The sequence below is a fragment of the Marmota flaviventris genome, chromosome 1, assembly GCF_047511675.1.
Source record: "Marmota flaviventris isolate mMarFla1 chromosome 1, mMarFla1.hap1, whole genome shotgun sequence".
NCBI classification, from domain to species: Eukaryota; Metazoa; Chordata; class Mammalia; order Rodentia; family Sciuridae; genus Marmota; species Marmota flaviventris.
In genome coordinates, this window is record NC_092498.1 from 47,981,530 (window position 1) to 47,995,585 (window position 14,056).

General features: G+C 38.5%; 1 protein-coding gene across 2 annotated transcripts in view; it reads right to left on the reverse strand.

The window, feature by feature from the left end:
• Positions 1-10,467, reverse strand: part of Tspan12 (tetraspanin 12) — a 76,811-nt gene extending 66,344 nt beyond the window's left edge. The window contains exons 1-2 of one of the 2 annotated variants that reach the window (XM_027926402.3): positions 10,302-10,467; positions 9,252-9,387 (exon numbers count right to left, since the gene is read on the reverse strand). In XM_027926402.3, coding sequence (XP_027782203.1) covers positions 9,252-9,317 — 66 coding nt within the window. In that variant the 5' untranslated portion in view covers positions 9,318-9,387; positions 10,302-10,467. Of the gene's footprint in view, positions 1-9,251; positions 9,388-9,777; positions 10,089-10,301 lie in introns of those variants that run through there. The other variant, XM_071612797.1, reaches the window with a different exon arrangement.
• Positions 10,468-14,056: the final 3,589 nt, after the last annotated feature.

Below are 14,056 nucleotides of genomic sequence, written 5' to 3' on the forward strand. Positions count from 1 at the left end.
CAGCCTGAAACTCTCCCTTTTCCTCCATTCAACATTTAATTAGTTTCAAGTCCTTTGTATGGTTCCTGCAAGACAGTGGGTAAATTCCTCCCCCTTTCCTGCTGCTTCTGGCTAGTTCAGGCCCTCATCCTCTCTTACCAGGCAATTACAATCACCTTAATAATAGAACTCTCCAGCTCACAGATTCCACCTGAATTCAACCTTCAGCTACCTTGATAGAACAAAGATTCAGCATTTTAGCCTATAGCTCTCTTTCCTGGCTTCTTCCCAACCCTTATTTCCTCTTTTCCCAACTTCATTCTAGAGAATAAAGTTTGTACTCTTGACCAGGTTACACAAAAATTCTTCAGACACCCGTTAACTGATCTTTTCAACCCTGTTTCTTGCTATATCCTTTCCATGCTTGGACAATGACAAAACTGCAAGAGGCATCATTCATAGTTCCCAATTCTTTGGCATCTTTGCTCATGCAGTTCCCTGTTCCTGGAATGTCATCTTGCCCAGCCTTCCTATCCTCATGGGTGAGCCACCACTACTTCTTCAAAACCAGCCCAAACATTAGCCATTGTTAAGACTATCTACCAACTCCCTCCTCACTCACCCACAGACCTCCCTCTCCATTCAGTCTAGAGTACTTATCTTGTTATTTCCTGTTTTTACCTTCCATGGCCACCCAAGTAGAAGGCAGATCATGGCTCAACTCCCCATCAGTCACTAGCAGAGCACTCAGTTACAGAACCTAACACACATTAGGTGACTGGATCAGAAAGTAATTAGAAGAGATGCTATATAAGCCAACTATTAGAGATCTTTAACAAAATCAAAAGGTACTTTAACAAGAACTCAGCTTCATACAGCTGCAAGTTTTCCAGCAGAGAAATGCTGAATGGCAATCAAAGATTTACAATGCAGGTTAGTGGCTGACTAGATGCTCTCAAAAGCCCTTTAAATTATAGACTTTACATTCTATTCTGTCCCACTATTTCCCCCCATAGGAGTACACCCAAATATTACAGTTCTACATAGAACATGAGTCAAAATAAATAATATCAATGCAAAACCTTATCCTACAGTGAAGGACAAAGTAAAAGGCTTTTTTTTTCCTTTGGATGTTAATTCCAGCCTCATTAAATATCTGAAAACAGTTTCATCCTCATAGCGTGATTTTACTCACTTGGGTTGAGGAATTGATAACAGTAAACAAAATAGTGCATGCCTATAGCAAGAAACTAAATAAGTAAGATAGTCACCCCAATAACTAATCCTGATATTACTAAATCTAGAAGCACAACTTATGTAAGCAATCCAGATTCTTTACCGATGACATTTTCTGCTCATTAACCAAATTAGCACTCTCCCCTTTTAAAATTGATATTTTCTCTTTTTAATTAACACATAATAATTACATATAATTATGGAGTACATCATGGTATTCAATTGTGTCCTGATCAAATCAAATCATTCCTGATGACTAAATTGTTAGGAACACTATAGTTATAACTAAGCAATGTAACCAGGCTTATAATTCCTTACATAGTCTCAACTACTGCAACATACTATTTGAAGCTCAAGAAAATGTTTAGAAAATAACACAAGTATTACTTTGTAGAAATATATTTAGTGTATTACTTAGCAGAACATTTGCCACATTCTGCCTTGCAAAACTGCTTAGAAAATGTTCTCAACAAATATTTAGAAACGTTAAATTTGCTTATGTTTGGGACACTCTGGTTTCACTTGTAAAAACAAGCTATGAATCAAGTTGTTTTCTAAATCAGAACTGTATGTGTATCTGCATTCTCTGGAGGTTATCAGAAAATGTATAACTATAGTTTCCATAAAATGGCAGGTCACAGTCAAAAACACCTTTTAAAACCTTCAGTTTTCTATTTATATCTTATATAGTCTCATGTAAGATGACAGTGACACAAATGGTTTCTCTTCAAGGATGAAAGATGTCTAAAGTCACCCCCCTGAACTTTATTTTTATATCAGATCTATTAGTAAGGTGCAGAATGTCAGAGATTTGGATCTTAGTTACACTCTCTCTACAAAGAGAACTTGGACAAAGAATTCAAACTTTCAGGACCTCTAGTTGCTCATCTTGAAACTGCAAATACTGGAGTAGGAATATGCCAGGTACAGTATCATATGCCTATAAACCCAGCTAGATGGAAGAATCACAAGTTCCAGGCCAGCCTGTCTCAGAATAAAAAAATAAAAGGGCTGGGGATGTAGATCAGGTGGCGAGTGCTTGCCTAGCTCTTGCAAGGTCACGGGTTTACTCTCAAACACCATAAAAAAATATATATATATAGATATATCTATATATATATATATATATATATACATATATCTATATATATATATATATATATATATATATACATACACACACACACACATATAATTTTTTTTAGTAATTGGAGTAGGAGCTTTCCTTCTTAAAATATTATTTAAGCTGTTATTTATTGAAATGTAAATGTAAAATAAAATCCGGATTGTTTGGAGGCTGCAGCACAACCTAAGTGCCGCCAGTAACAAGTCTGGGTAAAGCTCTCATGCCTTCTCCCCTCTCCCCTTTGTGTCAGCTCTGCTTCCCAGATTCCCTTCTAGCAGGAAATGGAGAAAAAAAGAGAGCAAACAGATAACATTGTTTAAAAATGCTGTGAAAGATTAGACAACACTAATGATGGTTGAAATAAGGTCTGGAGATTACCTGTGAGTATCATTTAAGCATGAACACCTATTAATTAGAGCTGACTAAATCGATAGCACCCTGGAGTTCTGCATGGTAGTTTTTACAGATCATTGTGTCTCTGTACATAGGGTGATTCTCCTTCCTGCTGTGATTGAGAGAGACTCACTTTAAGCCTCTGGAATTCTGGCATATAAGTAGATATCCACTCTACTCTCAAAATCATCCAGGTTTCCATGTCTTTGGTCACTCTATAAGCACTGCAGATAAAATAAGATCAAATATCTCACTTTACACAACAGTTTCTGTGAAGCCAACTTCAGTGAGCTCCACTCAATCCAGCTCAGGAGCATCTGAGTGGATTCAGATGAGTGAGGGGCCCATTGCTCCAGTCAACAGTAGCACAGCAGACTCCAAAGAACCTACCATATACCTGTCCTTGAAATGCATTTCCTAAGAAGCATGCAGTGGCTCAAATCTTCACTCAGCTAGTCACAAGGTATTAAAAAAAAAAATTAAAAAGTCATGTTTGCACTAAGACTAAAGGGATTTTTCGTGATTAAAGTTTATTTTACAAGATGAAAAATATTTATTGGAGAGTACTCCACCAATCTTAAGAAAGAGTAAAAAGAAAAAAAGAAAGAAACTTGAATGCCAGTCATAGTATAAAGTCGGGGTTATCAATTTGTGTGTGTGTTTTGTACCAAGGATTGAACCCATGTACAACTTATGCTTAACCTAAAGCTTAACCACTGAGCCACATCCCCAGCACATTTTTTATATTTTATTTAGCAACAGGGTCTTGTTGAGTTGTTTAGGGCCTCTCTAAGTTACTGAGGCTGGCTTTGAACTCTCAATCCTCCTGTGTCAGCCTCCCAAGCAGCTGGGATGTCAAACATGGGCCACTGCGCCTGGCTTAAAAAGCTGTATTTTAATATGAATACATAAATGTCCTTTGAATGCAAACTTCCACTTTCCAAGAATCTAACTCTTTAGGGGTTGCATGGAACAAAATCCTACGGTTCATTACACATGGCCAGAGGAAAAGGACCAGAATGCCTGAGTCTTCTGTAGTTTGGTCTACCTCACAAGTCCCAACAGCATGAACTAGGTTCCTGTCCATCTTTTTTAGGCTTTCTTTTATGAGTTTCTTTTCATATTTAATCAGGGTAGTTTCACTGCATTGCAACTATCACTAATAATGATACTAACAAAACAGTGGCTCTTCTAAGATGGTGAGAAGTAGGAATTAAATGCTACAGGCAGGACATCACACTTTTATAAAATTATAAACACACATATTTGATGAATGTTAAGTGTTCCCCAATTTCAGGAATTTTCAGAGAGAATCATATTTATCCCGATTTCTAATAGCAAAAAATAATTATCATCTAAGAATGGAAAACACTCATATCATAAAGTCGTCTTTAAAATAGAGGAAAGTGTCATTTCTTTAATATGCCATTTACATAGTAAAAGTGTGATAAATTTCAAGTAAAGATAGGCTACATCATGGATACAAAGTGAATCAGTCTCTAAGGAGTTCCCAGGATGTACCCTACATGCATCATCTCCATGTGTCCCTTTGCATTATAAACCCACAACACTCATGACAAAGTAGAGGGCCCAGCATCTGTCTGTTGCCCCAGTACAATTATACCAGGCTCATGTTTCATCATAATGTAGAAAAGACATTCAGCAGATGGCAAATCAAGGCAACGAATCCATAGCAATAAAGAAAATGCAGAGCACTTGTTATCTTGAATACACTATGGGTTGCTCTCACTTAAGCATATCTGCATCTCACACTTTAAAAAGTTAAACAATCAAGATGTATTTTTATACGTAAAAGATTTATAATTTGATTTTCAACTCCAAGAACAACAAAAGAAAATTGCAAGAGTTCTCCATGTTTTCCTGATTAACATTCATTCTTGTCTTCCCTAAACACCCAGTGGAATAGAAAAGGTGAATGGATGCCAATATAGAAGAAACAGAAGGATAAGTCTGTTTAAAATGTTCTGCAGCTCTTGCCCCCCTAGGTAATGAGGGCAAGTTTATCAATTTTACAACCCAGTGGGAAGACAGTGAGTGTCTGTTTCTCTCCCCCTACCCTGCCATAGTCAGGATGTGAAAACTGGTTTAAGAAGTGGGGTTCAGAGGCCACACTAGCTTTTCTACTTATAATTTCAATGAGAACTTAAAACCTTGCTCCTCAGAGGGTGGATCCCACCACCAGCAGCAAAGATTGTTAAAAATGCTGACACTCAGGAAAGACTGCAACACATTAAATCCAAAAGTGCATTTTTAACAGGATGCGTAGGTGATTCTCATGCACACTGAGGACTAAGAAGTCCTGCTCCAGAGGACTTGGAATGAGCAGGTGGACAGCTAATCCCTTCCTACTGAGAATGTTTACTTGGCTTCTTCACTGCAAATAAATTTGCCACTGTTCCCAGCAATGTAACTTCTACTACACTTAGGTGAAAACAAAGCTGAACTTTGAATTTCTGTTCTTCCACTTACTAGCAAGTTACTGAACTTCTCTGAATACCAGTTTCTTTACCTTAAAAAAAAGGAATAAGAAAAAAAATATATTTTACAGGGCTACTATAAAAATTAAATAAGGGAGTAATGTAAGGATGCTCAGGAATGTGCCCAGCACAAAGATGAAAATTGCTTCCTACCTGGTAATATACTATGAGATCTCAAAACATTGCTTTAGCACTGAAAGATTAATGCCAGTTTTTCCAAAGTTATAATGTATATTTCATTCAATTCTAACTCTCTTATTTAAATTATCCATTTATATTATCCATTTAAAAATCTCAACAGATTTTTTAAATGGATAATATAAACTCAAAGTTGGAAAAAGAAATATGTTTTTTGTTGGGGAGGAGGGGGTACCAGGGATTGAACTCAGGGGAATTTGACCCCTGAGTCACATGCCCAGCCCTATTTTGTAATTTATTCAGAGGCAGAGTCTCACTGAGTTGCTTAGTTCCTCACTTTTACTGATGCTGGCTTTGAACTTGTGATTTTCCTGCCTCAGCCTTCTGAGCTGTTGAGATTATAGGTATGTACCACCTCATCCGGAAGAAATCTTCTTTTTTAAATTTTTTTTTTGTACCAGATATTGAACACAGGGGCACTTAATCACTGAGCCACTGAACCACATCTCCAGACCTTTTTTTTAAATTTGAGACAGGATCTTGCTAAGTTTTGTAGGGCCTTACTAAGTTGCTGAAGCTGGCTTTGAACTCATGATCCTCCTGCCTCAGCCTCAGCTGGTGGGATTACAGGCATGTGCCACTGTACCTGGCAGAAGAAGAAATATTAACCAACACAAAAAATGCAGATGCTAAAAAAAGAAAAGAGAAATAGAAAAGGAATATAAAAGGACATATACAGATCTATGGAAAAATTATATTAAAAGGAATAAAAATTTGGTTAACTATTTTGAGTACTATATAGCAGCAGATAACATAAAATCAGAAATAAACAAACATCAAAACTAAATAATAAATATAAAATGGTTAATGAAAATGAAATGAAATCATATACACAAAGAGTATGCCTATATAAAATGATGCTCATGCAAACTGGTAGCGGAAGAGGTACAAAATAAAGTAATAATGAGACATCACTTTAAACTTTTCAAATTGTCAAAAATTAAAAATTATTACATTGATAAGATAGCAAAATACACAGGGTGTGGTGGCACACTCCTATAATCCCAGCAGCTCAGGAGGCTGAGGCAGGAGGTTTGCGAGTTCAAAGCCAGCCTCAGGAACAACAAGGCAGGCACTGAGCAACTCAGCAAGATTCTATTGTAATGCAAAAAAATAAAAAGAGTACATGTATAATGGCATAAGTTGGTGTGAACATACTGTATGTACAGAGATACGGAAAAATAGTGCTCTATATGTGTAATAAGGATTATAATGCAAAAATTAAAATAAAAAATAAAATAAAATACAAAAAAGGGCAAAGGATGTGGCTCAGTGAGGATGTTGCTCAGTGGTTGAGTGCTACTGAGTTCAATCCCCATACTTCCATCTCTTGCCAAGGGAAAAAAAAAAAAAAAAGTTTTGTACATGTACTAAAGTATACTGATGCTTTTACTCCTAAGGTATAGATTCCCAGGATAAGGTTGCTAGATCAAAGGAATTGTAGTAGTGATAGAAGTAGCAGCAATATTAATCATAATAATAACAAATACTATTATTAGTACCAAAAAGATAGTAGTAATCCATTCCTGTAATCTACTTGAGCATCATCAGTACTGTAGTAATTACAACTGTGCCTACTGCTATCATATAGACAGCACCTAGTGCCATGTTCTAAGTGCTACATATGTTAGCTCTAATCCTCACAACAATTTCAAAAAATATGGACTATTACATGTATTCTGAATAGATTAGATGCTAAATATTCCTTGTAAACATAATAAAAGTATGTAAGATTTTTTTATATGTTAGCTATGTTTTGTTTGTTATATATGTTAGCTATTTATCTTGTTTTGTTTTTGTTGCTATTATTATTACATAGCTTTTGACATAAGAATCCCACTCCTATGGCACAAAACCAATTGAAAAAATAATTTGACAAAAAAAATCATGAATGTACATTAATGAGGATGGATATGCAGGCAGATATTTGTCAATCTCTTCGTATGAAACAAATGGAAATACAGAGATTTGTCTATAGCCACCCCATGCTGCACATGCCTAATCTCATCTGAAATAAGGGATTCATTTGCTGGAATGGAGAAGATACTAGGAGAAGAGAAGGGATGAAAAAAGAGGAAAGTGATCCAAACAAATCAACAAATCAGAATGCACACACACACACAGTTAGGAAATTAAAGGACAAGGTAACAATAAAGAAATAGCATTTGACATCCTCCGGAGGCAACCAAGATGCCCCAAGAAGCTTAAGGAAGAGATGTTTTTAAAACAAATTTCATTTTTCTGAAGAGCAATACTTTTGTCAGATGATTTGAGTTTTTCCTCCTCTATACAAGACAGAGTAACAGATTTCCCCAAACCTTATTTTGTTATTGAACAGCAGCAAAAAATCTCAGTAATATCAAAGTTCAAAACTGAGTAAGGTTACATTTTCTAGGTGCAAGAAACGCAACTTCTGTTCCTGGCATCAATATCATTAGAATATTTGACCTTTGGCAAGTCATTTAACTTGCTCTTAATTTCCTTGCTTACAAAGAAAGGAAGTTCAGCCAGGCCATCTTTAAAGTTCCATTTAGTGATAGGATGTGATGACTCTATAATTAAAAAGCATAATGTAGACAAGTTAGAAGCTGGTAGATAGGAGTAATAATTACATATTTTAGAAGAAATACATCAAAATTTTAATCCCTTTTAGTTTAGCAGGTGATTTAATGATCCACTTAAAAATATACCTTTTTAGAATTAAAAACTACAACAAAATCATAGTGATTTACATTTCCAATGGTAAAATTAACTATCATATGTTTTAATATTCACATTGAGAAAAAACATACTATTTAAATACCTTTCAGATTATTTACTAAAGGAAAACTTAATTTGCCACCTTAAAATTATGCCAATCCATAAGGATCAGTTTAACCAAAAATGTCATTCTCTAGAGACCTTGTATAACAAACCTCTAAAAAAAAAAAAAAAAAAAGGCTGGTCAATGCCAGACAGCCAACCAAATAAATAAATGCACTTTAAAACTTGTAATAGGAAATTTTGAATATAAATCATTGATATAACACACACACACACACACAAGATGAAAAGGAAAAAACTGCCTGCTTGAGCATGACCTGAAGGAACATTCTAAGCTTGAATTTTCATATTTTCCTAAACTTTATAAATAATGTGATTATTAATAACACTTTATGAAAATTAATGGATGGGTATAAAGCATAAAAAGTCATTCACTCATTGGGCATAAAGATTTCCATGAGCTTGTTAAATTTTATATATTTTATTTCCTTAAATGGTTATGGGATTTTCCAAAAGCATAGACAAAATTCCTTAAACTTTGCCAATTTAGAAATAGTTACATGAAAACCACCTTTCAGACTCTATGGAATCCCCTAGAAAAATCTACCCAGTCTTTTTGATAGCATACCAAGGTAGAATTCCTACAAAAACACTAGGACTGCTTGCCCCAACCAATTTTTATAGGCTAGAATGACGTAAAGAAAAAATTTATGGCTTGCAGTTATCTAAAATTCCTGCAAACAAGCAGTTGCCCAAGCAGTGTGTCATAATTTTCTTATCTAACAGTACAAGCACGTGCATTTATTTATATCCCTAGATTAACTTCATGTCTAATTCCACTGACACTAGTTTCCAAGACTGGATTTCTTTTTTCTAATTACAAATGGAACTTGAGCTAGATCAAAGACATTTTAAGAAGGTCAAATTTTACTTCTCTGAAAAATAGAGGGTGTGATCCCATGTAATTAATTAATACCCTTTGGCGTATTATCTGGTGGCTGCAGAAAACCTGGTCCAGCCGTCCCCACCTGTTGGAGCAATGGAACTATTTGACTTACCCAAAAGAGCAAATTGAGGGCGTACAGCAAGCAGCGCAAGCACTTCACGGAATCTTCTCTGGCCATTGTGAGCCTCAGGAGGGAGAAGCCCCATCCTTTCACCACATTCTACTCCCACAGGCAAAGTAGCAGCGGTCTGCAGGGGGCGGAGGACAACAGAGGACTTCTCTATACTGCGTTCCCCATCGTCAGCCCATTCGTCCTCCGCCCGCCCTCCGCAGGGTCCTGAGGGTCCCTAAGCCTAGCTCATCTGGGACATCAATTCATCAAACATCATTTGCTTAAGTCTTAGTGGGAACTAAACTCCCCAAGTTCCACTCTGGCGTCAGATAACACCTGCTGGGAAGGGAAAGATTGACTCTCAGGATGAATGAAAGTGCACAGTCAACTCTGGTTCTCTGGGGACACGCGGCGGGGCCCTCTGCATTCTGATAAGACGCCCTTCAAAACCTCCCTCAACCCACGCCTCTCCTTGGGGACAGCTCAGCTCAGCACTGTCCCGAAGGTTAGAAACTATACTGCCCACCCCCGGAGACGTCACAGGCGCCACCCGCGAGTCCGATGGCGCGAGTGCCCTTCTCCTTAGGACAGATCCTGGACGCCCCCAACTCCGCACTCCCTCTCGGGGTCCCGAAGGGCAGCGCGGAGCTGGGATTCCGTTCGACGACTAGAGTTTCTCTGGGAGAACGTGAGAAATGATGTTTTCCGTCCCAGAATGATGGATTAGCCTGGGGCTGGGGGCGAGGAGGGGGCGTCGGGGAATTAGGGTCGGTGCAGCTGTGCAGACGCCGGATAGTCATTTATACCCCCTCCCCCGACCCCGGACACGGCCGCGACCCGGCGCTCCCAGCCGCCCTCAGAGCACAAAGCCAGCGCGGTCACCGGCCCCGCCACCGCGTCCGCGCGCCCCCGGCAGGGCGCGGGGGGAAGCGCCGGCGGCGCAGTGCTGCAAAACCAGCCTTTAAGTAGTTTAGCACACAGCGCGAGGGCAGCCGCCAGCAGGCTGGTGGGACAGCGGGCAGGAAAGACGAGAGACGTGCGGCCACTCACCGTCGGCGCTGGGCTCCGTGCCCCACTCCCTCCCGGGGATAGTTGGGGACGCACGGAGGGGACTCATCGGGGTTGGAACGCTCTTCCCGGAGAGCCGAAGGGCTGCATTGACTCAAGCTGCAGACGCTTCCTTCTCTTCCTCTCCCCCCGCCGCCGTCGCCGCCTCCTGGGAAAAAGGAAAAAAAAAAAAAAAAAAAGAGTCCTGGGCAGCAGTTGCTGGAAAGTCTCTGCTAAGCCACCTCCCAGCGCCGCTGTCCCTCCCAAGTCCTCGCCAAGTCCGGACAAGGCAGCAGTGGCGGCCAGGGCCAGCTGCACAAACTCTCAGCGCATGCTCGGCCGCTGGCTGCCTGGGTTGGGTCCTAGTGGGTGTTTCTTGTCCCTCTCACCCGGAGCGATCCCCCACAGGGACCCGTCACCTCTACTCAACGCGGTGCAGAAAGAGATAAAATCTACAAACTTTGAAGAAGTCCTGGGGTAAACCCCTTAAAAATGGTGGTGTAGGAGCACTGGAGGCTGGGTTATAAGTATAGGGAAGCAGGCTTTTATTATATGAAAATATTTGTGTTTGAGAAGGGGGGCAAAGGGGTGGCCCAACCCAATTCCTGCAATGAGAAACTAGTTTTCACAACCTTTATGGAGCCACCTCCTGTGATTTGTCATTAACATGGTGCCCTATGATCCCTCTTATTGATTTGTTGTACTCCTTGATTTTTTAAAAAAGGAATTCTTCCCCCATTGACCTAAACATAAATATCAGAGTAATTCTTTCCAGTTTAACATCTAGAAAGAACATTTTCCAACTCTTTTGCAAATAATTCAGTTTCCAATATTTCTACTGATTAGGGTTTTTGTTGATGTTTGTTTGTTTGTTTTAACTGAATTTATTTTGAAATGTATGCATAAAACGGGTTTTTGGCAATCTGCATTTTTTTAAACTGGAAATTCATGAAGTATCAAAACAACAAAAGGAGATTATCCTTCTAAACATCTTCCCTTTTAGAAGTAAGAAATTTCACACTTAAAGTTAAAATGACTGGATCATATTTTCCATAATTTAAAAAATTGATGGTTTTAGTCTCACAATAGTGTGCATTTCTGCCTGACATGGTGGTATCTGCCTATAATCCCAGAAGGCTGAGGCAGGAGAATCTCAAATTTGAGACCAGTTTTAGCAACTTTTTGAGCCCTAAGCAACTTAGTGAGACCCTGTCTCAAAATAAAAATTAAAAAAAAAAAAAGAAGATCTGGGATGTAGCTCAGGGGTAAAATGTCTGTGGCTTCAGTTCCCATTACTAAAAAATGAAAAACAAACAAATAACCAGTATGCATTTCTGATTGTTTTGCGCACATTATGTGGCAAATAAAACTTTACCAACAAATATGATTATCTGAAATACAAGCAACATCTATGGGAAAACCTAATAACTGGAGTCCTCTTTAAATTTTCTTTCAGGAGAAAAGGATATTGTAGTTCTGTCCATCATCACCTGTCTAGAGTCAGTTACTGCATGACCAGAGTGACAATGAGACATAGTCTTATTTGGATAGAACTAAAATTGAGACCACGGTTAAGCTAGGAACATTCTTGGTAAACAAATTACTAAGCAGTGTGTAAGATAGCAAGCCCAAAAGAGCACAAAGAAGTATAAGGCATCCACACAAAACAAAAAGGAAAATGTCTGTCTAGTCATCCAACAGACAACTCCCTCCTTGGTAAAAAAAAAAAAAAAAAAAAAAAGCAACTTTGGGAATCATGGAGAAGAGCAAAGAAAGCCATTTTTATCCTCTACCAGTTAGGTGTATGCCCATTGGAGTTTTGACTATTGAAACAAAAGAACCATCCAAATGCTGTTGGTGCCATCCACTCTTCTGAGAGATAAAAATCCCCTCACTGAGGGAAGTCTGTGACTTCCATTGAAACAGAGAAAAAGAGTGCCAGTAAGCACTAAGTCTCGGAATAGAAACCTCTTCTATTTCTAGAAGACCATCAAGTGCCTTTTCTTTAAAGGTCAGCTGCCCTAGAATGATAAAATTTTCTAGTCCAAACTGCACTCATGATTTTTCTCCAACCAGTACACTAGTTTGGTGGTTCTCAAAATTACCGTGTATTAGAATTACATAAAGAGCTTTGAAAAAAAAAAAAAGGCTAATGCTCTAGTTTACACCACACACTTAAATCAGCATCTCTGCAGGTGTGACCTGCACACATAGATTTTTCAAAGCTCCCAAGATAATTCTAGTCTTCAGCAAAGTTTGAACCACAATAACTAGGGCTTTATAGAGGCCTAAAAACTAGAAAGAGTCTCCTTGTGTTTAGCTAGATCAAATCCCTCATCTGTGAGTTGATAAATTGGGACTATTATCCCCACTTTGCAAGTTAGGAAGAAAAACAGTGCTGCAGTTATTCCTCATATACTCCTGATAAATGGTCATCGGAGTCTGCGAATCAACATTTCAGTAGAAGAGACATCACCACACCACGTTTGAGGCATTGCAATATGGGGCAGATTTGATGGTTTAAACTTGACCATGCCTTCCTTTCACTTGTAGCCCTGCACCCTAATTTTCCCTTTGGAGTCCATAGCCCTGAGCAAGTCTTTCTCTCATAGGACAGTTCTTCAAGTTCTATAGGGCAGCTGTCATTCCCTCCCTCCCTAATCCTCCTCTTGTTCAGCTATCAATGTGCAGGCTCTATATTTGTCTCTGTAAGAACTGCTTTTTTAATTTTTTTTTTCACAAAAGGAGGATAGAAAACTCACAATGTGGGAGGCATAACAATCTGCATGTGGAAGAGCACATTAGGAAAAAAATGTCTACACTATTCATTGTCTGCGTTGCAGGAACTCATCCTAAGGCAACATGTGTTTCATTAAGTGGGTGACATCTAATATACCTCATGTCGAAGAACATGCTAAGTCCCTGCCTTACAAGAAAAAACAAAACCGTTCTTTTCTGTTTATATAATGGCAATGATATTAACAAAATAGAACAAGTATTTAAAAGCAGTCTCTTTGGTGTCAGTCATAAAATTCAGTTGTGCAGTAAGGTAATACCAGTTCCTCACTCTACAAGTCACCTCATTTGTATACCTGTTATTCCACTCATTCTGCCCAAGTGTGGAGAGCAAAGGAGCAGCGTAGGTGTGTGGTTATGTGGATGAGTCCCTGTTGCTCCTTAGTATAAGACCTCATAAGTATACCTGGGACAAAGTCTTTACAATCTTTACAGGAAAGAGAACTAATAAGTTGTGAAAAAGCTGTCTGTGCCTAACATGACAGCTGCTTCTCACAAAGAAAGTTGTTAATTCCCCATAACCACCTGGTGAGAAACTGAGACTTGGTTGATTTCTCCAAGGCCACACAGATAAGTTTCTAACTCAGGTCTGTTGGGTTTTTTCACCCGTTAATCTGAATTTCAAAAAAATTTCAAATCTCAGTTGGAGATTTATTGACAAGCGCCAAGGAGAAAAGTATTCCAGGCAGATAAAATTGATTTTTGAGTACAGGAAGCTGTATTTCAAAACACATAAACTATGATTGGCAAATTTACTTTCACCTTTCACTTCTGAAAGAGTATACCCAATAGAATCTGAGAAAATCCTTTCATTACTGAATTAAGGAGACTTCACTATATGGCAAGTTTAGGATTATCAGATAAAATACTAAATATCTAGTGGGATTTAAATTTCAAGCAAACAAGAAATAATATTTTGGGGACAGCACCCCAAAATTGCATGAAACAAAAATCATATTAGA